Here is a 27564-nt window from a genome sequence, read left to right as displayed (position 1 = left end):
CTTTCTAAGAGTCACTTCAAAATACCTGCTATTTCTTTCACATAAGTCAGATGACAATGACATCACGTTAGTTCTCACTCACTTACATGCTGTTTTGTCACAGATGGACTGGGGCAGGCGGGCGTGAGTGTAGAGGGATAGCTAGGCTGTAGCAGCCGAAATTCTTTCTGAACCCCATATAGGATGAAGCTTATATTCCCAAATTAAGACAGAGGAACATTTTAAATGGCCTACATCCATGCACCTTCTTTATTCAAGAAGCTACCAAGAATTCTGCCTGTTTCCCAGTCCCTAAAATGCCTGTGCCATGTGCCCTGGGTGAAGAACTAGTCCCATGCCACAGGGGTACAGCCACTGTCGAAGTCTGCACAGCACAACGCAGCAAGGGGAAGTGGAACCACAGCCTCAAACCACACAGAGGATGGAACCACCCTCTGCAGCTAAAAATAACCACACCGCCTTTGAGGTGAGCCACCCAAGATGCAGGTGGGGCTGTATGAAACGCCACGAACATGGGATGAGTTTCATCTTCAGGGTTCCAAGGGGCCATGAGTGGTACCAAGATCCCTGGAGGTGCCCTTGGTTTTCCATGTACAGCTGACATCCAGTCTCAGCCAAGCACTGCAGGTTTGAGTGAGCTGTCCCCGCATCACAAAAGGACCGAACATACAACTCTCAACATACGCAGGCACACACCAGGACCTCCACGTCACACCCCCCATCTTCTACCTGCTAAGAAGGATTCCTCACCATGGTTATTATTTCTATCTATTATACTTCAATCTCCTCATGTTCAGAAAGGGTTATCATGTTCCCAGCAGTCCTCAGCACTGATTTATCCTGGGCCATACTAGGGATCAATTGTTAACACCCTTAAATCATTCTTCGTCCTGCTGCTTCTCGGCCAAACCACGTCCATGCTGCAGAGAGTAAAGCACCTCCAAAGAATCCCCATCCTATTTGATCTTCCCCGATAAACTCATGACAAGCCACCACCCCATGAAGAGGCCCTCTCTCACCAGTGCCAGCCTTCAATACACTCACTGCAAACACCATCCCACGAGGAGGCCCTCTCTCACCAGTGCCAGCCTTCGATACGCTCACTACAACCACCACCCCACGAGGAGGCCCTCTCTCACCAGTGCCAGCCTTCGATACGCTCACTACAACCACCACCCCACGAGGAGGCCCTCTCTCACCAGTGCCAGCCTTCGATACGCTCACTACAACCACCACCCCACGAGGAGGCCCTCTCTCACCAGTGCCAGCCTTCGATACGCTCACTACAACCACCACCCCACGAGGAGGCCCTCTCTCACCAGTGCCAGCCTTCGATACGCTCACTACAACCACCACCCCACGAGGAGGCCCTCTCTCACCAGTGCCAGCCTTCGATACGCTCACTACAACCACCACCCCACGAGGAGGCCCTCTCTCACCAGTGCCAGCCTTCGATACGCTCACTACAACCACCACCCCACGAGGAGGCCCTCTCTCACCAGTGCCAGCCTTCGATACGCTCACTACAACCACCACCCCACGAGGAGGCCCTCTCTCACCAGTGCCAGCCTTCGATACGCTCACTACAACCACCACCCCACGAGGAGGCCGTCTCTCACCAGTGCCAGCCTTCGATACGCTCACTACAACCACCACCCCACGAGGAGGCCCTCTCTCACCAGTGCCAGCCTGTGATACGCTCACTACAACCACCACCCCACGAGGAGGCCCTCTCTCACCAGTGCCAGCCTGTGATACACTCACTACAATCACCATCCCACGAGGAGGCCCTCTCTCACCAGTGCCGGCCTGCGGGGCCAGAGACTTGCAGACATTGATGAGGTAGTGCTCCGGGTCCCCTGTCCCGGTGATGGCTTCCCAGTTGTCACTGTACCTTGACAGGGATGAGAGGTCGAAGGAGTTGCCAGCCCCATCTCTGAAAAGAAGAAAACCCGCAGTTAGTTAGGCTTGGTCGTATTCTCTTTAAACATTGGGCACTCTGTCTAGAAACGTTCAAGTATTCAGGCATAGTCTAAGCCTGACAGAACTTTAGACTCGACTTCTCTCTGTGACACACACACACACACACACACACACACACACACACACACACACACACACACACACACACACACACACACACACACACACACACACACACACACACACACACACACACACACACCATCAGAATCAGCAACAACATAACTTTCCTGAACATAACAGTTCAGGAAACTATTAGGCTCACTTAAAAAAAAATTTAAATTTTAACAGAAAAACTCGAGTCTGCAAAGTGCGTGCCGTCTGTGCTCAGGCCACTGAGAAGTGGAACTCGCTGGTGACAAAGGTGCGCAGCCAAGATGCTAGGAGCACACACAGCAGGGGCCATGCCCGGGGCAGCCACACGCCACCTGTTGTTTAAAACCAAGGCCACCAGCAGTTACTGAAATTAAAATGGGCTTGCTGACCTTTCTGCACAGGCTAAAGGTTCACTAACTACACAAATCCCAAATACAGACAGTAACTGGGAACCAACCCCATGCCAGGAGCAATATTAACAGTGAGTGAGACACACACTCTGCCACCACGGAGCAGGGACAGGAGCAGCTACAGATGCCACCTCGGCGGCAGCTCTTAGCGCTTCAGAGGGGAATAAAAACTGGTCATTCATTCAAAAGCTGTGTGCTAAACTGGGGGTACTGTATTAAACAAAATGGATAAACATCATCAATCTTACAAAGTTTACCAAAATTACCTGTGGAAGAAAATGACCGTGAACAAGACAGACTTTTAAAAATACATACTGTATTTGATGGAAGTAAGAGCTGAAGAAAAAAAGGCAGATAAGGGGGATATGAAGTTTTGGGGGGCAGAGGAAAGCAGCTGTTGAAATTTTAGACAGTGGAGCCAGAGAAGGCGTGACCGAGAAAGGGACCTGTGAATAGACTCTGAGAGAAACGTAATCACTGACCATCCTGGCACCCAGCAAAGAGCATCCCAGGCAGAGAACAGCACGAGCAAAGGGCCCGAGGCACATAAGCCCGACACGACCTGAGAAAGGCAGAAGCCCCGTGTGGCTGGAACAGAGTGAAAGTGAGGTTAGACATAACACAGGGGTCATGTCCGTCAGAGGAAGAACTTCAGCCTGTGGGTCCCAATGAGATGGGCGCTCACTGCACTGAAGGTTTCAGCAACAGCGACATGGTGGGACTTATATCTCAAGAGGATCATTCTAATTACTGTGTGGGACTAACCAAACGTGTGACAAGGGACATGGCAGGGAGACCTCGGAGTGACACCTGCAGTACTGCACGCACGAGAGGAGGAGTGCCCAAACCAGGGGCAGGTGGCAGGAAGGGAAAGCTGCCTGAAGGTGATGGGACAAGAACGGAGCTTAGCGAATATCACCAAATGCTCTAAAAGTAGTCAATAGAAGAAATAAAAATAGAACTAACAAAGCCAAGGCAGAGGAAAGAGGAGAGGAGAACAGCACGGGTGAGGACAGCTTTCATCTTTTAAAAGAGAGTCAACAGACACCATTAGAAGCTGACAAACAGAGGTTTAGAGTTATAGAAGGTTCCAAAAAGAACCACAAGAAGAAATGGTAAAAAGTGGAGTGAAGCTAGGGGTAGGGGAGGGAGAGGTGAGGGTGGGTAATTTCATCTATTAATATTTTTGGACTCCCAATTACAATAGACATATATTAACTTTTATTATAAGAGATTATAAAATTCTCCTCTGATTTAATTCTACTTTTAAAAACTTAGCACAAAAATATCTTTAGGAAGGCCGGGCGCAGTGGCTCATACCTATAATCCCAGCACTTTGGGGGGCCAAGGCAGACGGAGGATGACCTGCGGTCAGGAGTTCAAGACCAGCCTGGCCAACATGCTGAAACCCTGTCTCTACTAAAAATACAAAAAATAGGCTGGCACGGTGGCTCACACCTGTAATCCCAGCACTTTGGGAGACCAAGGCGGGCGGATCATGAGGTCAGGAGTTCGAGACCAGCCTGGCCAACATAGTGGAACCCCATCTCTACTAAAAATACAAAAAAATTAGCCGGGTGTGGTGGCGGGCACCTGTAATCCCAGCTACTTGGGAGGCTGAGGCAGGAGAATCACTTGAACCCGGGAGGCAGAGGTTGCAGTGAGTCAAGATCGCGCCACTGCACTCCAGCCCGGGTGACAGTGCAAGACTCTGTCTCATTAAAAAAAAAAAAAAAAAAAAAAAAACACACCACAAAAATTAGCCAGGCATGGTGGTGTCTGTAATCCCAACTACTAGGGATGCTGAGACAGGAGAATTGCTTGAATCAGGGAGGAGGAGGTTGCAGTGAGCCAAGATCACGCCACTACACTCTAACCTGGGCGACAGAGCGAGATTCCATCTCAAAAAAAAATACACATATATATATACACATATCTTCAGGAAAAAAGCTTTATGTGCAAAGAAAATCAAAATTTTATTCCTCGTATATAAATATCAGAAAACTGAAGGCAGCCTCAAATGGCAGAAAGAGAACTGCTAAGTGAACCGGTGATACCTACTGAGGACATTTCCCATCCAGTAGAAATGAGAAACAAATTTGTTTCACATGAAAATATTTACAAAATGTTAACTGGAAAAGGTAAGGTTGCTAAAATTATGATTTAAAGTCACTGAACATAAATTACTAAATGCTTGCATTTACATATGTTCCTAAAACTTAAATGATGATTTCACCTACGTAAATAAGAGATGACACAACAGGACAAAGGCTGGAAGGAAACAGAATCGCCTGCACTTTCCCCCAGGAAAGTCAACAGTGATCAAGTGGCTCATACTGTGTGTTTCACATAGCAGAACTGCCAGGGCATCCCTCCAAAAAACAGAACTGCAGACCCACAAAACCAAAATCTCTAAGGATGGGACCCCAGGTGTCCAGAGGGCGATCTGGCAAAGCTGTTGAGAGCAGCTCTGTGGACGATCACATGCAACGAAGACCTCCCTTCATCGCAGGGGTCACCACACCACTCCTGGCCCGCTCTGCTCACTGACATGTGGATCACGCAAGAGTGCCAGGTGTCCACTCTCTGCTTCAGCTCCAATCCCTTCCCCATGCAGTCACCACAGCAGCTCAAGGTGGTGATGGAGCTGAGAGTTAACCTAGCCCGACTCCTCATTTTAATATGAGCAAACCGAGTCCTAGGTAAATTAACTGACTAATCTAATCCCCTGTACCCAAGACCACTAATTATTAAAGCAAAATCATACCAAGTTAGTCTGTCCAAAAGAGACAACACATCCATTGACTTACTTGAATGAACATTCAGTCAGATCGAAAGGTGGGCAGGCATACTGTGTTCGCCACTCAAACAAGTAGGAACAATCTGAAGTCTCCTTTAGAAATACTGGCTAAAAAAATTAAGACGCACATATATAAAAGTGAGAATGCAAAACTTTAGTTTATGCTTTGAGTTTTAAGAATGAAAATAGTAAAGAATGGTTACGTTCATGAAAATCAATACTAACTGATGAAAGTTTCAACATATTTTATGTAAATGGTTATTTTAAACTCAGTTAACCAGGAGATTTGATGAGATCTGAGGACAGATTCTAATACGATCCCAGCAGCCTGAGCGTGGGGAGAAGACCCCGCTGAGGGCCATCGGTACATGCTCACCTGCTGGGTGCTGCGGTCACAGTAGAAGAAGATGGCTGTGGAGCGCTGATAAACCTTATGGCAAGTGTCCCCCCCCGTGAAGTTCATTTTTAACAAGCCATTTTCATAAGTTAGCTTCTGAGTCAGGAGACCTGTAAAGAAGGAGAACGTTAAACAAGGTTTGGTTCAGGTTCCTAGGCTGTCAAACTTAGCCTAAGACATGTGACACCACACACCCTGAAGAGTGTCGGACAAAGTATCCCTGGCCTCCCGGCACCATACCATGCACTCCTGTCACATTACACTTTGGGAATAAAATCAGGCTTCCCCTTGTCCAAGGCTGCTGCAACGTCACAGACTGACCCGTGTATGATGACATGAGGCATTCCTTAGCCTCATCACCTAAGGGAATGTCACTTTCTCCACTGTGCCTGAGGGCTGTCCACGTACTCACCACCAGCTACTTTGACTTCATTTTTACAAGTTCCTAAATGTATTTAAATCTTACCCAACTGCTGAAACAGCATGAATGACCAACAGCCTGCCCTGTAATTTCTATAGCCAAACCTCATACTAAATGCATTCCCTGTGACTCAATGCTATCAAGTACTACCTCAGAACATCCAACACTGGCTAGCTCACTGTGTCCCAATGTTGTAATAAAGAAGAGAAATATGACCTTAGAGTCAGTAACTGGCATGGCTAACTAAGAATAAAATGGACATGCTCTACCAACATCCTTCAGTATGTATACTCTGATTAAGAAAATCAAGCAAAATCCAAAATATCATTAATATGCTTTTTTTTTTTTTTTTTTACAGTAGAACACTCATGTTTCTGACTCAAGGGAAAATTCATCTTTAGCAAAATATTTTAATATTTTAATTCCATTCCTTTGCAACAAAAGGAAAACGACAAACAATGGTACCTGCCACTTTGTGAAATCCCTGCGGTTCCCGCTTTTCCTGACATGAGGAGACCACCTTGGACTTATCACTTGTGGGGCAGACATCTGAGGAAAGCTTCCCACAGACCCGGAAGTAATAAGTGTATTCGCCAGTGCTCACGATGGTGTCGTTGAGGCCCAGGGGCTTCAGGTCATACAAGTTGCCATGCCTTGGGTCTTTCACCTCACAGTTGTCTCCTTCAAGAACATGGAAGAAGTGAAGGGCAACTGCAACCACACACGCATTCACATTTTCAAGCAAAAAGCTTTACAGCAAATGGCCGGGCGCAGTGGCTCACGCCTGTAATCCCAGCACTTTGGGAGGCCAAGGCGGGTGGATTACTAGGTCAAGAGATCTAGACCATCCTAGCCAACATGGTGAAACCCCATCTCTACTAAAAACACAAAAATTAGCTGGGCATGGTGGCAGGCACCCTGTAGTCCCAGCTACTCAGGAGGCTGAGGCAGGAGAATCACTTGAACCCAAGAGGCAGAGGTTGCAGTGAGCCGAGATGGCGCCATTACACTCCAGCCTGGCAACAGAGCAAAACTCGTTCTCAAAAAAAAAACTTTTACAATTTTTGGTTAGGTAAATACCAGCTATAAATGGGCATTAAAAGCCATTTCCACATGATTTTGTTTATACATAATACAACTCGCCTGGCAAACAGCTTTCTAGGAAAGTCTAGGTCCTCGAATAAAGACTTGCTTCATCAAACAACACAAAACCAAACCCCACATTAGTGTCTTCAAGCGTCAAACGTCAAAATCCCATCAATCCAGGCACACAAGGAAAATGTCACTTGTGAAATTAGCAATATGCATCAGTAAAAAAAAAAAAGCTCAAAAAAGAAATTATCCACCCCCCAGCGTGTGTCTCATGACCCCAGCTATGGCTGTTATCACACGGTCTCATATCTAAGCCATCGTTCAGAACGTCTACTACTCTATACATTTAAAATGACTCGTAGGGACAGACCCAGTCCTACCTTCCACTCTGACAATGGGACAGGCTTCCACAGTTCTCCAGATAAACACGTACTCACAACCATCCTGAAGCTGAAATGCTGGTGAGCCCTGTAATATAGATCAGCAGCCTGATTTGTTTCCTGTTTATTTTAAAAATTAATCAAATGGGGCCAGGTATGGTGCCTCACACCTGTAATCTCAGCACTTTGGGAGGCCGAGGCAAGTGGATCACAAGTTCAGGAGTTCAAGATCAGCCTGGCCAAGATGGTGAAACCCTGTCTCTAATAAAAATACAAAAGTTAGCTGGGCGTGGTGGCAGGTGCCTGTAATCCCAGCTACTCAGGAGGCTGAGGCAGGAGAATCACTTGAACCTGGGGGGTGGAGGCTGCAGTGAGCCAAGACTGCACCACTGCACTCCAGCCTGGGTGACAGAGTAAGACTCCATCTCAAAAAAAAAAAAAAAAAAATTAAATAAATGATAGCCACAGTTAGTACCCAATCTTTGACCTCCATGTGCAAACTACATAGCATTTATTAAACATTTAAGACCTGAAGAAATGAGTGCATTCTCGTCAAACCCTAGCAATGGCTAAAACTCCTCGAAAACACAGGCAAGTTTTAAACAAGATAGAAGATTCAGAGGTTCAAGGGAAATGGGAAATGGAGTCACCCAGGGACAATATCTCATTGCTGGTCTGAACACACACCGATATCTGAGCACATTCAAACGTGATCCTGGTGGAGAAGCGCTGGTTCCCACACTGGTCACCGTTGACATACATGATGCTCAAAGATCCATTTGCCGCGGCTTGGGGACTCATCTGCACCACACCCAGATTCAAGGTATTGTCTTCTGACACTAAGCAAGACCCCACTGCGCTGCCTGGAGGAACAGAATAAGTGGTTTGGGCGTGAGGAAGGCGATGACCTTGAGTCAAATGCTCTAATAAAACGAACAGACGCCAATCAAGAGACCAAGCAGAACTCACCATGGCATGCAGGAATGTAAGGGAGAGGATTGCAAACGCTCAAATAGAAAGTCCTCTTTCTCCCATCGACAGAAGTGTCAACAGCCGTCCAAGGTTTCCTGACTGTGCTTAGGCCAGTCAGGTCGTACTCATTTCCAGCCAGGTCTGAAACACAACAAAAAACCATGCTGGAGAACTCTGCCTCCTTGTGAGCACTCAAGAACTGCCTTTCACCCTAAATAAGCCCTGAGGAGGCGTGAACCTGGCATTCCTAACTGTGAGGATAAGGAAATCCACAGGAGGCTGAGAGGCTTTGCCTACAAAACACACCCACTCTGTCCCTCAAAACTGCCCTTCACAGCTGGGCCTGGTGGCATGCGCCTGTAGTCAGCTACTTCGGAGGCTGAGGCAGGAGGATCACTTAGGACCAGGAGTTCAAGGCCAGCCTGGGCAACACAGTGAGACCCTAAAGACTCTTTAAAGAAAAAAGCCAAACCCCCACTGCCCTTGACAAGGAAGTACCACTGCTGCAGAGGGGACAGGGTCAATCCCAGAGGTCAAGGTCTCCTGTATACACTGTCAGCTTCCAGGGCACAGCTTAGGGAGTTTAACATCTTTTTCTTTTTTTTTTTCACCCTCAAATAAGAAGCTCTGACAGTACATGTGAAATGTGTTTCCTCTGCATTTTCTTCTCTGTTCTTAAGATGCATCTGATCCCAAAAGATAGCTTAAAACCATTAACTATACAGTCAGATTCTCTTCAAGAAAAACATTACAACTCTAGGCATCATTCAAAGAAAATATATAACAGAAATGTCACGCAGCCTGCAAAACCAAGCATACACACCACACACACACAAATATACACACACACAGAAACACACCTTCATATCCACTCACACACACACTGACTCTTGACTGGCCTCTCAGGTCTTAAGCCACATGGCCTTACCGGTGACTTGGCAGTCCACTGGAGAAGGAACACAGGCCAACGCAGTTTCAAACTCAAAGTAAGTGTTTCGGATCCCTTGCCCAGAGTCGATGTCTTGATGGAGGAATTTAGGGGGCCCTGAGTAAACACTATCATTGCAAACAAAGCGGATGATAAAAGCATCAGCGGTACCTGTAAAGCAAGAAGGCCCAGATTTTAAGAGACAGAACAGTATTCATGGCGCAGCCCACAAGCACAGTGCAGCAACAGGACAAGGCCACCACTGGCAACAAGCTTCACAGCCGTTCGTGGAAACAATGACACTGGGGCACCAAGTGTGTATCGAGGGACTCGACATGAACAAAGTGGTCACACTTGCTGCAACGGTGGCCTATATTATGACAGGTTTACACACTCACTGCAACAGTGGCCTGTGTGATGACAGCTTTACACACTGCAACGGTGGCCTGTGTGATGACAGCTTTACACACTGCAACGGTGGCCTGTGTGATGACAGCTTTACACACTGCAACGGTGGCCTGTGTGATGACAGCTTTACACACTGCAACGGTGGCCTGTGTGATGACAGCTTTACACACTGCAACGGTGGCCTGTGTGATGACAGCTTTACACACTGCAACGGTGGCCTGTGTGATGACAGCTTTACACACTGCAACGGTGGCCTGTGTGATGACAGCTTTACACACTGCAACGGTGGCCTGTGTGATGACAGCTTTACTCACTGCAACGGTGGCCTGTGTGATGACAGCTTTACACACTGCAACGGTGGCCTGTGTGATGACAGCTTTACACACTGCAACGGTGGCCTGTGTGATGACAGCTTTACACACTGCAACGGTGGCCTGTGTGATGACAGCTTTACACACTGCAACGGTGGCCTGTGTGATGACAGCTTTACACACTGCAACGGTGGCCTGTGTGATGACAGCTTTACTCACTGCAACGGTGGCCTGTGTGATGACAGCTTTACACACTGCAACGGTGGCCTGTGTGATGACAGCTTTACACACTGCAACGGTGGCCTGTGTGATGACAGCTTTACACACTGCAACGGTGGCCTGTGTGATGACAGCTTTACACACTGCAACGGTGGCCTGTGTGATGACAGCTTTACACACTGCAACGGTGGCCTGTGTGATGACAGCTTTACACACTGCAACGGTGGCCTGTGTGATGACAGCTTTACACACTGCAACGGTGGCCTGTGTGATGACAGCTTTACACACTGCAACGGTGGCCTGTGTGATGACAGCTTTACACACTGCAACGGTGGCCTGTGTGATGACAGCTTTACACACTGCAACGGTGGCCTGTGTGATGACAGCTTTACACACTGCAACGGTGGCCTGTGTGATGACAGCTTTACACACTGCAACGGTGGCCTGTGTGATGACAGCTTTACACACTGCAACGGTGGCCTGTGTGATGACAGCTTTACACACTGCAACGGTGGCCTGTGTGATGACAGCTTTACACACTGCAACGGTGGCCTGTGTGATGATAGCTTTACACACTGCAACGGTGGCCTGTGTGATGATAGCTTTACACACTGCAACGGTGGCCTGTGTGATGATAGCTTTACACACTGCAACAGTGGCCTGTGTTATGACAGGTTTCTACCATGAGCCTAACATCCTGGCATTCCTACTCTTCCAGAAAATATTTAAATCCCACATGAGTTTACCAATCCAAGCATTAGAAGACAATGTAACTCTAATTTGTTGGCTTACTGAACAAATACTAAGTTCCTACCACGTATAGGAATGAATGAAGCAGACGAAAACCCCTGCCCGCAGCTGTGCTGGTTGCAGAGCGAGCAGCAAGTACAAAGATTCAAGAGGGGAGGGTGGGGGCTTTGTTTATATCAGAAACAGGGAGGCCAGCAGGCCGAGCGGGAAGAGCAGGGTGTAATCATCTCAGAGAGCCCCCACAGGTGTCCCATGGCCGTACTGTGGACAGGCCGAGCAGGAAGAGCAGAGGGTGATCATCTCAGAGAGCCCCCACGGGTGTCCCATGGCCGTACTGTGGACAGGCCGAGTGGGAAGAGCAGGAGGTGATCATCTCAGAGAGCCCCCACCGGCGTCCCATGGCCGTACTGTGGACACTGGCTTCTACTCTAGGTACAGTGCAGAGCCTCCGAGGGCTCTGAGCTGGGAAGTGATATGATGTGATGTTTCAGAAACATCACTCTGACTGCTGTGTTGAATACAGGCTACAGCAGCCCCCCTTATCTGCGGGGGGATATGTTCCGAGACCCACAGTGAATGCCTGAAATTGAGAACCCTATATATACTATGCTGTTTCCTATACACACATACAGAGGATGAAGTTCAATTTGTAAGCTAGGCACAGCAAGAGATTAACAATAAAACAGAACAACTGTAACAATATCTGTAATGACAGCTACATGAATGTGGTTTCTCTCATTCTTTCTCACAAAATACCCTATTATTTTCGGACCATGTGATACCACAGAAAGTGAACCCGCGGATAACAGGACCCCTGTATTCTGTGAGGTCAAACGCAGGAAGACCACCGTGGTGGCTCTTGCAGCAAGGTGGACAGCACAGCCCATGGTGGCGGGGGAGTGTGCACATCCTACACTCAGGAAGGTGCGTGGCCAGCCACAGAGCCACCAGGGCCCTTTTTAGCTACAAAACAACATGGCTCTGAGCTCACCTTTGGCAGAGAGAGGCCCTTTGTAGGTCAGAGTGATGAAGCCCTCTGTGGACAGCTGGAGGCTTTTCTCAATTCCGACTGGCCTTGCTGGCTTCAGATTCTTGATGTCTTCAGTTTGGGTTTCTGCCTCACAGCCAGAAGCAGGTTTTCCCAGGATGGTCCCACAGACAGGCATTGTGCCGCAGACATTAAACTGCAGGTCAGACGGTAAGAGCCATACAAACAAATTTATGCCTTGTATCTCACCATAGACAAGAACCCTAGCAACAACAAGTCCCACTAGGTTAAACGTTTCTTATTTGTTAGTCAACTTGCCAACTTTCCACTTTCTGGCATGTTAGTACAGTTAGCACATAAGTCCAAAGGGCAGTATCTACAAACTGCCTTTAAGGTTTAGTATCTATACATCATTTAAATTCATACATCCCTGTATCTATAAATGCATAAGATCTACTGCATGTAATAATGTACCATATATAAGAGAGGGAAGACATAGAAGTCATAATGTTATAATATTTTCAATTATGAGAAAGTATGTATCATTGAAATCATGTTAATTACAAGTAAATATAAAGTGGTACCCTACATTTTTTAAATTTGGTATCATTCCATTAAAAATTATTATATTATAGTTGTAAAAATGAAGTCAATTATGCTCTCTGGTGTGAAGATACAGTAAGGAGAGACCAATGGACAATGAGTACAGGCTTCAGCACTACCTTTAGAAAGTGTTTCCTTAAAGAGAACAACTTATTATTTGAAGAATAACAGTCTTCACGTCTGAACTGTACCAGAATGGTGGTAAATGGTTTTACTTCATCTTTCCCTTAAATGTGGATTTTCTCATCTCCTTCAGAGTAAGAGCTGCCACCACAGTGGCCTGGGCAATTCTCTCAACTCACCACGTGCAGGTGACTTCAATAATGCACTCTCCCTGTTTCAAAGCAAACTGGAAATGCATCATATCGCTCTTACCATAAAAATCTTCCCAATGCCAGAGACTTCATATCCTTGCGAACTGTTTAGCAGATTAAGATTAAACACAAATCCACTGTTGGGATCCCTTATAGAGCAAGCCTACAGGAAACAAAATGGGGAAAAAGGGGCGCATTCAAACCAATTCCACAGGAACATAACATACATACAGCACCTCCAGAAACCTGCAAGTATACACCTGACAAAGCTGTTTCTCCATTTACTTTCAAAATCCCTATCAAAAATGTAGCCCTACATGTAGCCTCTTCAAATACACCACCCTGAAGTATACCAAGTGTGAGCCCAGACTCAGAAATTACACTCACCTGGAAGCTGTTAAGGCTATTGCATTTCCCTAAGAAGACTATTGCTACTCCCTAAAGTTGGAGAGGAAACATAAGACTCATAAATTAGTTTCTTAAAGAAAATAAACATCTTAAGAAATCTCATGTTCTGTTTTCTGTCTCAATTATTCCCTTAAGATAATCATGGGAAGTATGATCCGGTGACTGTCAAATGATATCCTCTCCTCTCCATATTTAACTTTGCCCTGGGCCTCCCTCTGTCCACTGAATGCAGGGAAGGGGACAGTGGCCACAGCCCCAGAAACACTGTCCATGAACAGGGTGCCTGGCATCCTGCCCTCACTGAGCAGTTACAAAGCCAGGACCCTGTGCTGGGGCTGTTGGTTTGGAAAAGCCCTGGTCTCTGCTGCCAGAGTCTGCAGTGTAGCTTAGAACAGGAAGTGGGAAGGCAAACAAGTCCCACCATAAAGAAATATACACGGTGCTGTGAAAACAACTCACTACCTTGGGGAGGTCAGAGAGAACGTCACTGAGCAGCTTACTGCTATGCCCTGCAGGGTGCACTCAACAAGGGGAGGGCATGGACCCGGGCAGAAGGCGGGAGGAGCCAGAGGACACAGTAGGCACTGAGAGACTCGAGTGGCACGTTAACACCTGTGGGCTTTGCCCTACACACAGGGCCACAGTGATAGACAGGATCATATTAACACCTGTGGGCTTTGCCCTACACACAGGGCCACAGTGAGACACACAGGCCTCACCCTATAGACAGGATCACATTAACACCTGTGGGCTCTGGCCTATGCACAGGTGAGACACACAGGCCTTACCCTATAGACAGGATCACATTAACACCTGCAGGCTGTGCTCTATGGATAGGGTCACATTAAAACATACGGGCTCTACCCTCTAAGGGGCAGGCACTGAGATGGTTTAGGTGTGGAGTGACGTATCGACTAGTCAGACATCTGCCGGTGGTGCAGAAGTCCCAGAGCCCACCAGGATACCACTGCCACATGGAAGGAACAAAGGAATGGAAACTACAGTGAGCAGAGAGTAAGACTGAGGGACCTTGTTCTTATCCCAGGAGCTGGGAGCTGGGGGGTGGAGAGGAACTCAGGGTGACCTGCAGACACCCACTGTCAATGCAATGCAGTAACTGATTCAGAAAGAAGGGGCTGGGGTCGTTCAGAGCTGGAACACTGGGGTGAGTTGAGGATGTCCAGCAGGCAGCTTAGCACGAGGGCCAGGTGAAAGCACACGTACCTGGTCTGTATCCGTCGTTGTCTGAATGGGACAGGCAGCCTCTGTGTTCCACAGGAAACTGACCACACACTCCCAGTTGAGAGAAAAGATGGGGTGGCTGTTCTGAATGGGCAAATCCAGGGTAAAAGTCAATACAGTAACATGGAACTTGATCTAACCAAAAGAATACTCGCCTGAGACATAAAAATAGCCAAAATCTGCTAGATGTTTATTATGAGTCAGCCAATAAGCTAGGCACTTAATGTGCATTACCTAATTAGAATTTAATGTTCTCATTCTCCCTATGAAGGCAAAATAATCTCCTACGCTTGGATATTCAGAAATATAGAAATCATGCCAGCAGTAAACGGCAGAATTCAGATCCAAACCTAGGTCTGAGCTCAAGGTTCTGAGAAGCACCCTACACAAAAAGTTGAATGCAAGAAGCCATACACAAAGGCAAAGGTACGTAGGATTCACTGACAACAGCTCAGGACTGGGCAACAATGGCCTGCGCTGTCAGAGGTCAGGAGGGTGCTGAGCAGTGGCAGGAAGAGGGCACAGGAGGACTCCTAGGGGGAAGCACGTTCTTTCTTGATGTGTAGTTTGGGGACACTCACTCAGCTGTGTCACGTTATCATCTGTGTGCCCTTCGGTGTGTATGTTTCCATAAAAAGCTCCCCAAAAGAGCCATTAGCTTTGTGACAGCACCACCACCACACAGGCAATGGTAGCTGCCGATCAGGGAGTGTTTATCACACACCAGGACTGCACTATGAGTTTTGTTAGTATTTCTCAACTGCGCCTCACAGTGACCCACAAACACAGCCTACAAATGAGAAAACTGAGGCACAAGGAAGTTAAGACACCTGCCCAGGGTCACGGGTTCAGGAACAACAGCCACTAACACTGAGTCCACACCCTTGCCCGTCAAGGGCTCTCTACCCTTGAAAGCCCCCACCCACTCCAGGCCTCAGCAACACTAGCAGTAGAATAAAAACACACCTGCTCCTTCCACTTCACAATGTGCTTGTGAAAGGGACTGAGCTTTAGCCTGTGAAAGTTCTGTAACTGAAAACCCCTGGGAGAGTGGCCCTTTCTTCCTTCAGTGAGTGTATTTCCTGTGCTGCTGCTGTGCAGCAGGCCCTATATGAGTGCTGAGAGACACGACAACAATGTGAAGTTACTCTGTAAACTAAATATGGTATCACAGAAAAGCTGGAAAACCAAGGGTCCAAGAACTTTCTGGAACTACCCAGTGTCTCAATGGCAACAAGAAACCAGAGAGGGAGGGGGCAGTCCACAGGTAGGGAATGCACAGACGTGCCCAAAACAGACCACCAGGCTGAACTGGGCAACCTAGGCATCTCCCCGTGGAACACCAAACCTGGATCCTTCCTGAGACTGAGAGAAGAAGTGGGCGGCCCAAGCTCAGGTGAACCCAAGGAGAGTGTGTACAACCCGGGCAGAACACCTCCCGCAGAGAGCATGGGCCAGGCTCAGCCTGCCCGTCATTCATTCCCTGATCACCAATATCTTCAACTCCGAAGGAAGTGTCTCTCAGGAAAAAGAGTGTGTTAGCCAATGACAAAGCAGACCAGGCAGGTGAGTGACGCAGCGTCCACTGGGCCACTGCAGGGCAAGAATGCATCCTGCTGGCTCATTTCAGTGGGGCTTGAGGAAGCTGCCACACACCCTTAACAAGGGATTGTTAATAATTTAGTTGATAATGAACATGGCTTCCAGTCTCTCCACTCTCCTAACCATCTGATAATTTCTCAAAAACACATGACCCTGGTATAAACCTAAAACTACAGGTAATAAGAAATGAAAATAAAATCCTAAGCCCCACAACTGACTGAAAACACCCCACTCTTAGCCAAAGGGACCCCAGAGAAACTTAAAAACTGCATTCCTGTCCATGACGGGGTGGAAGGTGAGACATACCGCATTACACCCCTTTCCTCGTTAACCGCTAGGCTTTCTTCCCTAAGTGCTAAACAGAAGCCGGCCCTTTTGAAAGACTCTGCTGCTGGTATCAACCTACCGCCTGACAATGTCCATCCCTTTTTGCAGTTCTGACAACACAACAATCGACCAGCATTCCCTGCTGATAAGAGACCACAACTCCCAGGTGGTCCTGGCCTTCTACGGAGGCTGCACACAGAGGGCCTTCATGTCCTCTGGTTCATCTTTCGACATACAGGGCCCAACTGTAATATATTTAAATGTTACGTCTTCAATCCAAAACGAACGTGGGGACACATGCTGCACACATGTTGCCTACCACGCATGTGCGTGCCATCCCTTCGTGAATATGCATAGCTGCTCCTGTAACCTGCTGAATATGTATACTTGGCTAACCTGTTCAGCATCCATTTGTGTCTTAGTCTTCCTCCCTCCCAGTGCTTATTTCTGGATTCTGGCCTGAGGCTACACTTCCCAGCCTGTCAGAAATGGCCACCCTGCAGGCTGCAAATCTTTATGAGAAATAAAGCTCTCCTTTCCAAATTAGATTTGAGACCATCAAAAAACTTCTAGGCTGTGTATGGTGGCTCATACCTATAATCCCAGCACTTTAGGAAGCTGAGGCAGGAGGACTGCTTGAACCTAGGAGTTCTAAGACCAGCTTGGGCCAAATAGAGAGACCCCCATCTTTACAAAAAATTTAAAAAACATTTTGATAACTACAGGTAACTCCACCTGTAGTTCCAGCTACTCAGGAGGCTGAGGTGAGAGGGTCACTTGAGCCCAGGAAGTCAAGGCTGCAGTGATTCAGTGAGCAATGATTACACCCACTACACGCTAGCCTGGGTGACACAGCAAGACCCTGTAAAAGTCCTGGACATGGATACTGGTGATAAATACAGGACACCAGAGATGTGTATAATATATGTAACACAAAGACAGTCAGAATGGTCAGTTTAATGTTATATTTTACCCCAACTAAAAAACAGTAGCAATTGGGACTGTATAAAATGGCCCCAAAGCATTTCCATGGAAAGAAGAGCAGAGCAAACTCCACACAGTCTGCTGTTCTCCCCTGGCTAAGGAACTCAGGGCCAACAGCAATCCCACTCACCTCCTCTACCTCCTAGCCTTAATTCATTTTATTATTATTTTTTTTAATACCTTTTTTAATTATATGTTAAGTTCTAGGGTACATGTGCACAACATGCAGGTTTGATATATAGGTATACATGTGCCATGTTGGTTTGCTGCACCCATCAACTCATCATTTACATTAGGTATCTCTCCTAATGCTATCCCTCCCCCAGCCCCCCAGCCCCTGACAGGCCCTGGTGTGTGATGTTCCCCACCAGGTGTCCAAGTGATCTCATTGTTCAATTCCCACCTATAAGTGAGAATATGCAGTGTTTGGTTTTCTGTCCTTATGATAGTTTGCTGAGAATGATGGTTTCCAGCTTCATCCACGCTTCTTTTGCCATGCAGAAGGTCTTTAGTTTAATTAGATCCCATTTGTTTATTCTGGCTTTTGTTACCATTGCTTTTGGTGTTTTAGTCATGAAGTCCTTGCCCATGCCTATGTCCTGAATGGTATTGCCTAGGTTTTCTTCTAGGGTTTTTATGGTTTTAGGTCTAACATTTAAGTCTTTAATCCATCTTGAATTAATTTTGTCTCAGATGTAAGGAAGGGATCCAGTTTCAGATTTCTACATATGGCTAGCCAGTTTTCCCAGCACCATTTATTAAATAGGGAATCCTTTCCCCATTTCTTGTTTTTGTCAGGTTTGTCAAAGATCAGATGGTTGTAGATGTGTGGTGTTATTTCTGAGGCCTCTGTTCTGTTCCATTGGTCTATATATCTGTTTTGTACCAGTACCATGCTGTTTTGGTTATTGTAGCCTTGTAGCATAGTTCGAAGTCAGGTAGCATGATGCCTCCAGCTTTGTTCTTTTTGCTTAGGATTGTCTTGGCAATGCGGGCTCTTTTTTGGTTCCATATGAACTTTAAAGTAGTTTTTTCCAATTCTGTGAAGAAAACCATTGGTAGCTTGATGGGGATGGTATTGAATCTACAAATTACTTTGGGCAGTATGGCCATTTTCACAACACTGATTCTTCCTATCCATGAGCATGGAATATTCTTCCATTTGTTTGTGTCCTCTTTTACTTCCTTGAGCAGTGGTTTGTAGTTCTCCTTGAAGAGGTTCTTCACATCCCTTGTAAGTTGGATTCCTAGGTATTTTATTCTCTTTGTAGCAATTGTGAATGGGAGTTCACTCATGATTTGGCTCTCTGTTTGTCTGTTAATGGTGTATAGGAATGCTTGTGATTTTTGCACATTGATTTTGTATTCTGAGACTTTGCTGAAGTTGCTTATATGATTATTATTTTGAAACAGGATCTTGCTCTGTTGCCAAGGGGCTGCAGTGTAGTAGCACATCCTCAGCTCACTGCAATCTCTGCCTCCTGGGCTCAAGTGATCCTCCCACCTCAGCCTCCCAAGTAGCAGGGACTACACGTGCACACCACCACACTTGGCTAATTTTTTAAATTTTTTGTAGAGGTGTGGTCTCATTAGGTTGCCCGGGCTAGTCTCAGACTCCTGGGCTCAAACAATCCTCGTATCTCTGCCTCCCAATTTTTTTTTTTTTTGAGACAGGGGCTCCCTTTGTCTCCCAGGCTGCAGTGCAATCATGGCTCACTGAATCCTCAACCTCCTGGGCTCAAGGAATCCTCCTGCCTCAGCCTCCAGAGTAACTGGGACTACAGGCCTGAGCCACCACACTTGGCTAAATTTTTTTTTTATTTTTTGTAGACGGGGTCTCACTATGTTGCCTAGGCTGGTCACCAATTCCTGTCCTCAAGTGATCTTCCCATGTTGGCCTTCCACAGTGCTGGGTTAGATCTGAACCACTGTGCCCAGCCCTCAGCCTTAATTTCTTATTCCTGTTTTGTATTACACATACAGCCCTCATCGTTCACCCATAGGCCTGAGCTATACCAAGCCTCTGATTCCTATCTGTGGTCTTCGTGGTTTGGACTGCTGGGGCTCAGAAAGCAATACCCCAAGGATCAGTGCTTTGACATGCTGAGAAGCTGCCTGAGAATCAAGGTCATCCTTTTAACCGTGCCTTGTTACCTCCACCCCCAAGCACAGGGAGGGACTTTCTCTGGAATTTCCTTATCTGACCAAGAAGGCTTCTTTCCAAAAGAAACTCGGAAATCTCATTATCTATCCCACAAAAGAAGACTGAGGACAGCAATCACACCTGGACAGACTTGTGCACAAGATAATGCCTTCCTCATTCAGGCTCCAAAGAGAATCATTTGCAAGTTAATTTCTGTCCATTCTTTCTCCCAAATAATCATTTGCTGCCCCCTCAAAAGAACTGTCTACATCCCCTATCTCCCTCTCCCCTGTGAAACAGGGTACATAACCTTCTGTGTTACATTAGGCTACTGGGTCATCTTTCTCCTGCTATTTATTCCCCGGTGCTATGCACGTCAAAATTTTAATGTCTTTTCTCCTGTTGACAGCTGATTTTCAGGGAAACTTCAAAGGGTGAAAGGGAAGCTTTCCCTTGGCCCCTACAAGACCAAACTATCTCTAAGCCCCGTTCCACTGCCACGATCCTCAACTCACAAGAACTAAGAGGCAAGATAATGTCTGTACGACTCAGAAAAAAAATCCAGGAAACAGTGTATGTCACCAGAGCCTCGAACTCCGCAGCAAAAGATGAGGCTTACACTTCAGAAATCGCAGCCATGAAGGTACCACAAATCACTCCCTGCCTGTGAACATATATACCGCACACTGACCTTAAGCAGAACTAAGACTGGCCTAGCTCCGCCACCCACCCCAAGACTGCTGCTGTTAAGAGACACATAAGGCAATGCTCAGTCAAAAAATGCAGCAGTGAAGGTCACCGGCCAGCAGCAGCGCCTTACCAGCCTGCCCCTGGAGCAGACGAGATGGATCCTCGTGGTATATGTGGTCTGTCTGCCATCGCTGGTAGTGCAGGCCGACCCATTCACGTATTCCAGAAGGAGGCTGCCACTGTCCTCAACCACCGGGCCGGTCTTTGCCATTCCCAAGTTACTGATGGAAACCACTTCAGTGAAGGAGCCCTGCAAGAAAACCAGTCTTGTTAGGCTTTTCCCCCTGAAGATACAGTCGATTCGTTATTGGTGGTGGTTACATTCTATAAAGCTGCCGCAAACAATGAATTATTGAATACAGAACAACTGCTCCTAGGGAAATCCCCTTACTACATTAAGGAATAGGAAACCATCCTCAAAGAGTTAACAACAACTGCATGCTGCGTTCCAGGCATGCAATTAAGCACCAATCAGGCTGCGTGCTGGCCTGTAACTGAAAGTCACGTAGCACTAGATACTAGTCACATCCCCATTATTGCTACAGAAAGAATCACTGGCATTAGAATCATAAGGATTTCGTTCAAGAATCACGTAAGATGTTCTTCAGATCCTGAATTCCGGTGGAAGGGCTGACACTAACCACTATGAAGACCTCCCTACAGGGAACCAAATGCAGTTTCTTCATCTCCCCATCCGATGACTTCACCCTGCACTTCTACCAATAAACAATCCCCACACCTTGGCCTGCTCCAAACCCCTTATGTCCCTCAACCCAAATTCCTTAGGGAGGTGAATTTGAGGTTTCTTCTCATCTCCTCATTTGCCTGCCCTACAATTAAACTCTTTCTCGGCTGTAATCCCCAATGTCTCAGCGTACTGACTGGCCGCACATCAGGCAAACAAACCTATTACACACAGATTATAAATCTGAAATCCCAAGACAACTCATGCTGACAGATTCTATTCTTTATTTTACAAAAGGAAAAACGAGGCTAAGGAGTGTTAAGTGGCTCACCTAAGGCTGCCCCACTAAACTTTCAGAACACAAGGGAGTAAGTCATGTTTGAAAAGACTAGTGTGAATTCTAGGCAAAAAACTTCTCTTAGGGAGACCTTACCAGGCAGTACAGCGCGGAAGTTCCAGCTCTGGAGCATCTCTGAGTTGAGATGCCAGAGTTGGAATTCAGACCCCGTCCAACTGGCCCCAGGGCTGGAGCTTTTGCACTGCACTACCTCGCCCTCTCCATCCTCTGCTCATCTCAGGGTGAGGCAGAAACAAGAGGCCAGAGTGTCCCCCTGTTCAACTTCAGCCAGGAACAGGCTTGTCGGGTACTATGCACAGTGGGCCACTACACTCGTTCCAACAATGACTGAGAAAGTGCTCTGCATGGTGATTTTGGAGTTACACATGTTCTCAAGTAGGCAAGTTCACAGATGCAGAATCTGTGAATAATGAGGACTGACTATACACTGAAGTCATTGCTCCAGTAAAGAACACACATGTGCAGAGGTAAACACAACCAGGAACTCGATTCCTAACCACCAGAGCACACTTGCCACCTTCCTTTCAAAAACCTCCAAGCTGCCACTAGCATACACCAAGAAAAGTACATTCCCAACATGCTATTTTTACAGAAGCCAACTTCCAGAGACATCTCTATTTTAAGATTCACCACGTACAACGACCACAGGAGACGGGTAAATGTTCTGGCAGTGGCTGCATTCAACCCAGTGACGAACTGCAGCGAATGAGAGCACGTGCTTGAATCTGGTTCATCCACAGCAACTCTCCCAAACCAGTTTTTCCCCCTAATCAATCCAGAAGCAAGAGCTTTTGGAAGCAAAACTCTCTTTTTCACAGGTGTCTGCTGAAAGCACCTAAAGACACTTTTGAATTCAGGCTAGACATAAGCATTCGGTGCTTCCTCTGCCCTTTGTGTGATCAAAAGTCTGCAACACAGCATTCTCCATGTGAACAATGATTCCTGTGTGACACACTTCTGCTCCTACAGGAGGCAGATGAGTTCACACGGAGGCCCCACTCCTACTCAGAGGGTTTCTCTCGAGCAGCTGTGCCGCCTTTGATCTGGATGTCCCAGAATAACCACCTCCTCTCACTAAGTCGTGGAATTAGGAGGGCAGAGGAGACACGCAGTGAAAACAGACTCACCTGATCTTTTTCATACTTCATCTGGCAAGCCGATGCATATCGGTTGCAGCCCGGCACTGGATTCAGAGGCCGACACACGTTAATGTAGTATTTCCTCCACGTGACATGTTCCCCTGAGTTGTCCATGGCGTACCAGTTTCCTCCAAGGCCACCTTCAGATTTTGCCAGACTAAAATTTCAAAGCAAAATGTATATGCTTTTAAAGAGCGTACACATTTCAGTCTCATTTATTTCTATGTAATTGGGGAAGTAAAGCTACCAAATAAAACATGCTCCACCTATCACACTACCAGGAGTTGGCTTGTCTGGGCTCATGACGCACCAGGATTACACTCCACCTTCGCTAAACTCAGTATGCAGTGGACCTTAACTGTCCCCCCGTGCCTCTGCACTGACAGTCATTGTTTTAAATGATGAAGCTAAAGGCTGAGGCTCTGCTGTGGCCAAGACTGGTTGCTATCCCAAAGGTGACCAGACTGTTATTAGAATTCACTCTGCTGAAAATGCCCCACCTTGGTCCTGCAGCCCCAGAGCCAGCATCACTCCCCATCATCAGCTCAGTCACATGCTCACCAGCAACACCTGCAACTTCAGCATCTGTACCAGGCCAAAAACAGAGCAGCTGACTCTGCCTCACCTGGAGAGGTCGTACTGCTCCAGTGTGGAGGGGTCGGTCACCACGCATTCCAGGGGCTCCTCCGGGCAGGCATAGCTGGTGTACCACCGGAAGTTGTAGGTGGAGTTATCCTCTTCCTATTCCACAGCAGATGTGCGGAGGGATGGCAAAAAGAGAAAGACACGTGACATAAAACCAGGATTCAAAAAAGGACAAGAGCAATGTTCCCAATGAGAAACTGTGAAGAAAAGCTTAGTCTGCCCATCTCCCTTCATTTTATTAAAAGGAAGACTGTCCAGTAATAAATCAGGATGAAAATTTAGCCTCTGCTAAGTGGGTGTTAATTCAGGATTTTTTTTATGCTTTTGCATGTTTTGTACCCAAAACTGACAGGCTTCTGGGCTGTTACTAAGGTGCACAACCCACTAGATAAATGGCTTAAAAAACTAATACTGCCCAGGCACCCTGGCAAATCTAATCACAGTGATGATTTGGCCAGAAACCCAGACTGATACAAGCTCTGCTTCTCAATGAAAGGCCCACCACAGGCGTGAGTATCCTCAGGGAGCGCAATGAGGGACAAACATTCCTACCTGATATTCAGGGAAGCCCACCCCCGCATCTCGATCACAGAGAAAGGTGATAAGTGTAGCTCTCGGTGTGTGTCTTTCGTTGTTATAGGGCGTGCCGCCTCTGTAGTTCAGTTGGATCATCCCATCATAATATGAAAGCTTCGCATTACTCAGACCCAAGTTCCAAGTCTTCTCATCACTGAAATAAACACACGTTTCTCTCAGCAAAGACCTGAGAGGCAGAAGCACTCCAAGGCTGCCACACTGAAGGGAGGGCCCGTGAGCGATGTGAGGAGTCACCAGAACCAAGCCCGGGCTGCAGACCACAGGAACCCACACAAGGTCTCTAACAGCAGCAGGGATACTGGGACCCAAATCTCCTCTTGGCACCGCTGGTTTAGACAACTCACTTCATTTGAGCTACAGTTACGCAGAATGCAGAAATACGCACAGAGATATCTAGGCACTGAGAAGCACAAAATGTGCAGAAGTGAGGCATGACCTCAATCCACCCTTCTTTCCCAAGGATGGGCCTGCTCCTTTCTCTGGGAAATTAAACTCCTAACATCCTTCAGTTTTCAGACCAGGTCTCATCAGTATTTAAATGCTTGTCATAAAGCAATGACATTGAGAACACACCTATTCCTGAAAATAATATTTGTTAGCATATAATGCCTAAGAATGAAACAGAACTGAGAAGCTACTTGCCTTTTTGCCACCTGGCAGGCTCCTGAGTCTGGCTGACAGGGGCTCACAGACACCGGGCCACACACATTTATATAAAAGTCATATTTCTTTGTCTCAACTTTATAGGCACCATTTTTCTTTGTGAGAGGTGATAAGTCAAAAGAAAACCCTAAGAAAGAATAAAAACAATAAAAGTATGGAAGGTCAGTCCGAACAGTTAACAGAGTGGTCTCACCCCACAGTTTGAAAGGGAGAGGTTCTTCCCAGGAGGTTCCCAATGGCAGGAAGAAGTGGAGGAGGCAGAAGAGACACTGCCCCTTGAGGCCACCAGAACCGCGATTACTAACATCTTCCTTGGAGATGGACCCAACTCCACCATTCCCTTCTACTGGGTTAGCCTAAAGCGCTATTCAAAGCCCATAACTGCTGGGCTAATAAACAACAGCATGTTCAAAGCAGGATGAGCACGATATTACGGCCTTCTTGTAAGGTCTCCCTCAGAGAGGTTTCTTGCCTAGAATTCACACAAAAGCCTCTTCAAACATAATTTATTCCCTTGTGATCCGAAAGTTTTGCATTCAGCAAAACCACCTCAATAATGAATTCAAGATAGTATTTTCAGTATCTCAAATAAGCCCCAAACACCGGATGTTCAGAATTTTGTTCAAACAGCATGAATAAAATTCTAACGCGGGTTACCCTGAAAACCTCACACAGAATGTTAAGGAAAAAACCTTAAGTGGTTCCAAGTCACATTAAAGCAGAGATCCTGCTCAGACACAGACCTGCCTGGGAGTCAAAGACCGTGCAGTTCTCCCCTTCTGTCTTAGACAGCACACACGCCGCAGCTGTGTGCCACTCAAACTCATAAAAGCAACCGCCTTCCCCAGAAGTTCTCAACACTGGTGCACTTTCCAGATCACCTGTCAACAGGGAAAAGAAACGGGGATCACTAATCCATTCATTCCTAAAATATCTTACCTCATTCTTCTCTGCTAGAAGTAGACTTGGAAGGGACGGTGGGAAATGAGGTATAATGCATAGAAGGGTCAAAAAACAGCCCTACAAATACTGTAGCATTCCACCTATATGAGGTATCTAGAACAGTCAAATCCGTAGAGACAAAAAGTAGAAGAGAGGGAATGGAGAGCTCGTGTTTAATGGGAACTGAGTTTCAGTCTGGGAGGATGAAAAAGTTCTGGAGATGGATGGTGGTGGTATTACACAACAATGTCACCAAGCTACATACTTAAAAGCAGTTAAGATGGTAAATTTTATGTTATGTTGTATATTTTACCATATAAAACAAACAAAATGACCCTAGCTTCTGACTTTATCCCACAGCTGGGAACTTATCCAAAGGAAATATTTCAATGGGAGGTAGAGACAGGATACATAATAGCACAATTAGCAACACTGGAAACGTGCTATTAATCCAACAATAAGGAAAATGTTCAAAAATAGTAAAACCACACCACGTCAACAAGGAAGTTCCTAAAAATTATTAATGGAACTGTGAAACATAGAAAAGTATTTACAAAATACTACACTTTGAGAAACATTAAGATTTGTTAACAAAAATTTTGACTTGGTAAAAACAACATACACCTATAAATAAAGGTAATGAAAATTAACATTGTGTTTAAGTGGTGAGATCATGGGCAATGTTTTAAACCATTTATGATTTTTTTCCCCTTTGGAGGAAGTTAAGTAACCGCATGACTGGCCGCGTATCAGTCCCGAGGAAGAGGATACAGCGCTGAGACCCACAACTCCCTTCTGACACCATCTGGTTTCTCCATTTCTGATTTGGTTTTGGGGAGGGGATGAGGGAAAAATTCCAAATGACCTATCTCCCATCACCAGAGTCTGGAACTCAAAATGCTTAACACCATGCCAATCTGTCTGATCAGTTTTGCAGTGACTGATGAGGAACAGAGATATGAAGAATGCAGGAACTCTGGCAGAAGCCATAAAAGATTTCATCTTTTTTAAAATTTTTACCTGGCTTGCATACAAGTGTGATATTAGTTTTTATTTTCTTGCCATGACCACAATCATCGCCATCTGAATACGAGAGTTGAATATTTCCTTTCTCTTTCATGGGAGAGGAAATAAATTTTCCCAGATTTTTACTTCCATTCTTATCTGGAAGAGAAAGGGGAAAAAAAAACAGAAGATGTGGCTAAAAATGATCATCACACACACAAAGAAGTGATTTTAAAAAAAAAGAAAGAAAAAGAAAGAAAGAAAGAAATCAGCCCAAACCCAGCAAGTGCAGCCCTTCTCCAGCCCACTGAACCCACCAGGGCAGTGGATGGGTTTCCCTAGAGTGCCACGTTTGGATAGACGTTAACAGCCACATCGGGGTCCTCCAGGGTCATCCATAGGTTCAGCCAGAAAGTGCCATGAATGACGTACAATGCCCTTCCAGGGCAAGAAAGACCAAATGGCTTGCAACATGCATCAGCACCAACTGTAAACGGACATTGTCCCCCACTGTCAGGGCTTCAGCTACCCCAAGACACAAAGTCTTTTGAAAGCACAGCCACACAGCCAAGGGTGAGAATGTGTCTCATATCCAAAGCAGAAATTAACGAAACCTGTTTAGCAACCCAAGCAGGAGGCCGCTTACTTCTTGGTTCACTTGCTTTTTGTTATAAAGGATTAAAACTCTGTTCCGAAGTCCTTCTTAGTAAAGACATGGACATGCCTGAACCTGCTTTTAAAGACACACCAGCAATTCTGAATACGAGATAATTCCTAAAATCCAACGAGGCTCACAATTCCTTATTGAATGCTTTTAACAGATTCTCACTATTCTCATAGCCTGGCATTTTCAAAGTGAGTCATAAATGACAAAAATGAATGTGCTAAATACCTGTATCAAATACTTGAGAAGTCTCTGCATGACAGCTACGGGACCAAACAATAACAGCAAAAGGAAGCAAAGCATGCAAGCCCCTCTTACACTAGGGCTACAGCTGAGAT

General features: G+C 46.4%; 1 protein-coding gene across 1 annotated transcript in view; it reads right to left on the bottom strand.

Annotated features, from left to right (window-relative positions):
• The window catches only part of IGF2R (insulin like growth factor 2 receptor), a 138421-nt gene that overhangs the window by 35787 nt on the left and 75070 nt on the right, over window positions 1-27564 (bottom strand). Inside the window, exons 13-30 of the mRNA XM_024248233.3 lie at window positions 26578-26721; window positions 25359-25496; window positions 24595-24742; window positions 23908-24085; window positions 23336-23451; window positions 22699-22867; window positions 20599-20778; window positions 14705-14806; window positions 13134-13235; window positions 12159-12351; window positions 9480-9650; window positions 8549-8692; window positions 8267-8442; window positions 7580-7667; window positions 6573-6788; window positions 5666-5796; window positions 5300-5397; window positions 1800-1936 (exon numbers count right to left, since the gene is read on the bottom strand). Of these exons, the coding sequence (XP_024104001.2) occupies window positions 1800-1936; window positions 5300-5397; window positions 5666-5796; window positions 6573-6788; window positions 7580-7667; window positions 8267-8442; window positions 8549-8692; window positions 9480-9650; window positions 12159-12351; window positions 13134-13235; window positions 14705-14806; window positions 20599-20778; window positions 22699-22867; window positions 23336-23451; window positions 23908-24085; window positions 24595-24742; window positions 25359-25496; window positions 26578-26721 (2631 nt within the window). The remainder of the gene's footprint in view (window positions 1-1799; window positions 1937-5299; window positions 5398-5665; window positions 5797-6572; window positions 6789-7579; window positions 7668-8266; window positions 8443-8548; window positions 8693-9479; window positions 9651-12158; window positions 12352-13133; window positions 13236-14704; window positions 14807-20598; window positions 20779-22698; window positions 22868-23335; window positions 23452-23907; window positions 24086-24594; window positions 24743-25358; window positions 25497-26577; window positions 26722-27564) is intronic.

The sequence above is a fragment of the Pongo abelii genome, chromosome 5 (assembly GCF_028885655.2).
Source record: "Pongo abelii isolate AG06213 chromosome 5, NHGRI_mPonAbe1-v2.0_pri, whole genome shotgun sequence".
NCBI lineage: Eukaryota > Metazoa > Chordata > Mammalia > Primates > Hominidae > Pongo > Pongo abelii.
This window is presented reverse-complemented; position numbering and strand designations above follow the sequence as displayed.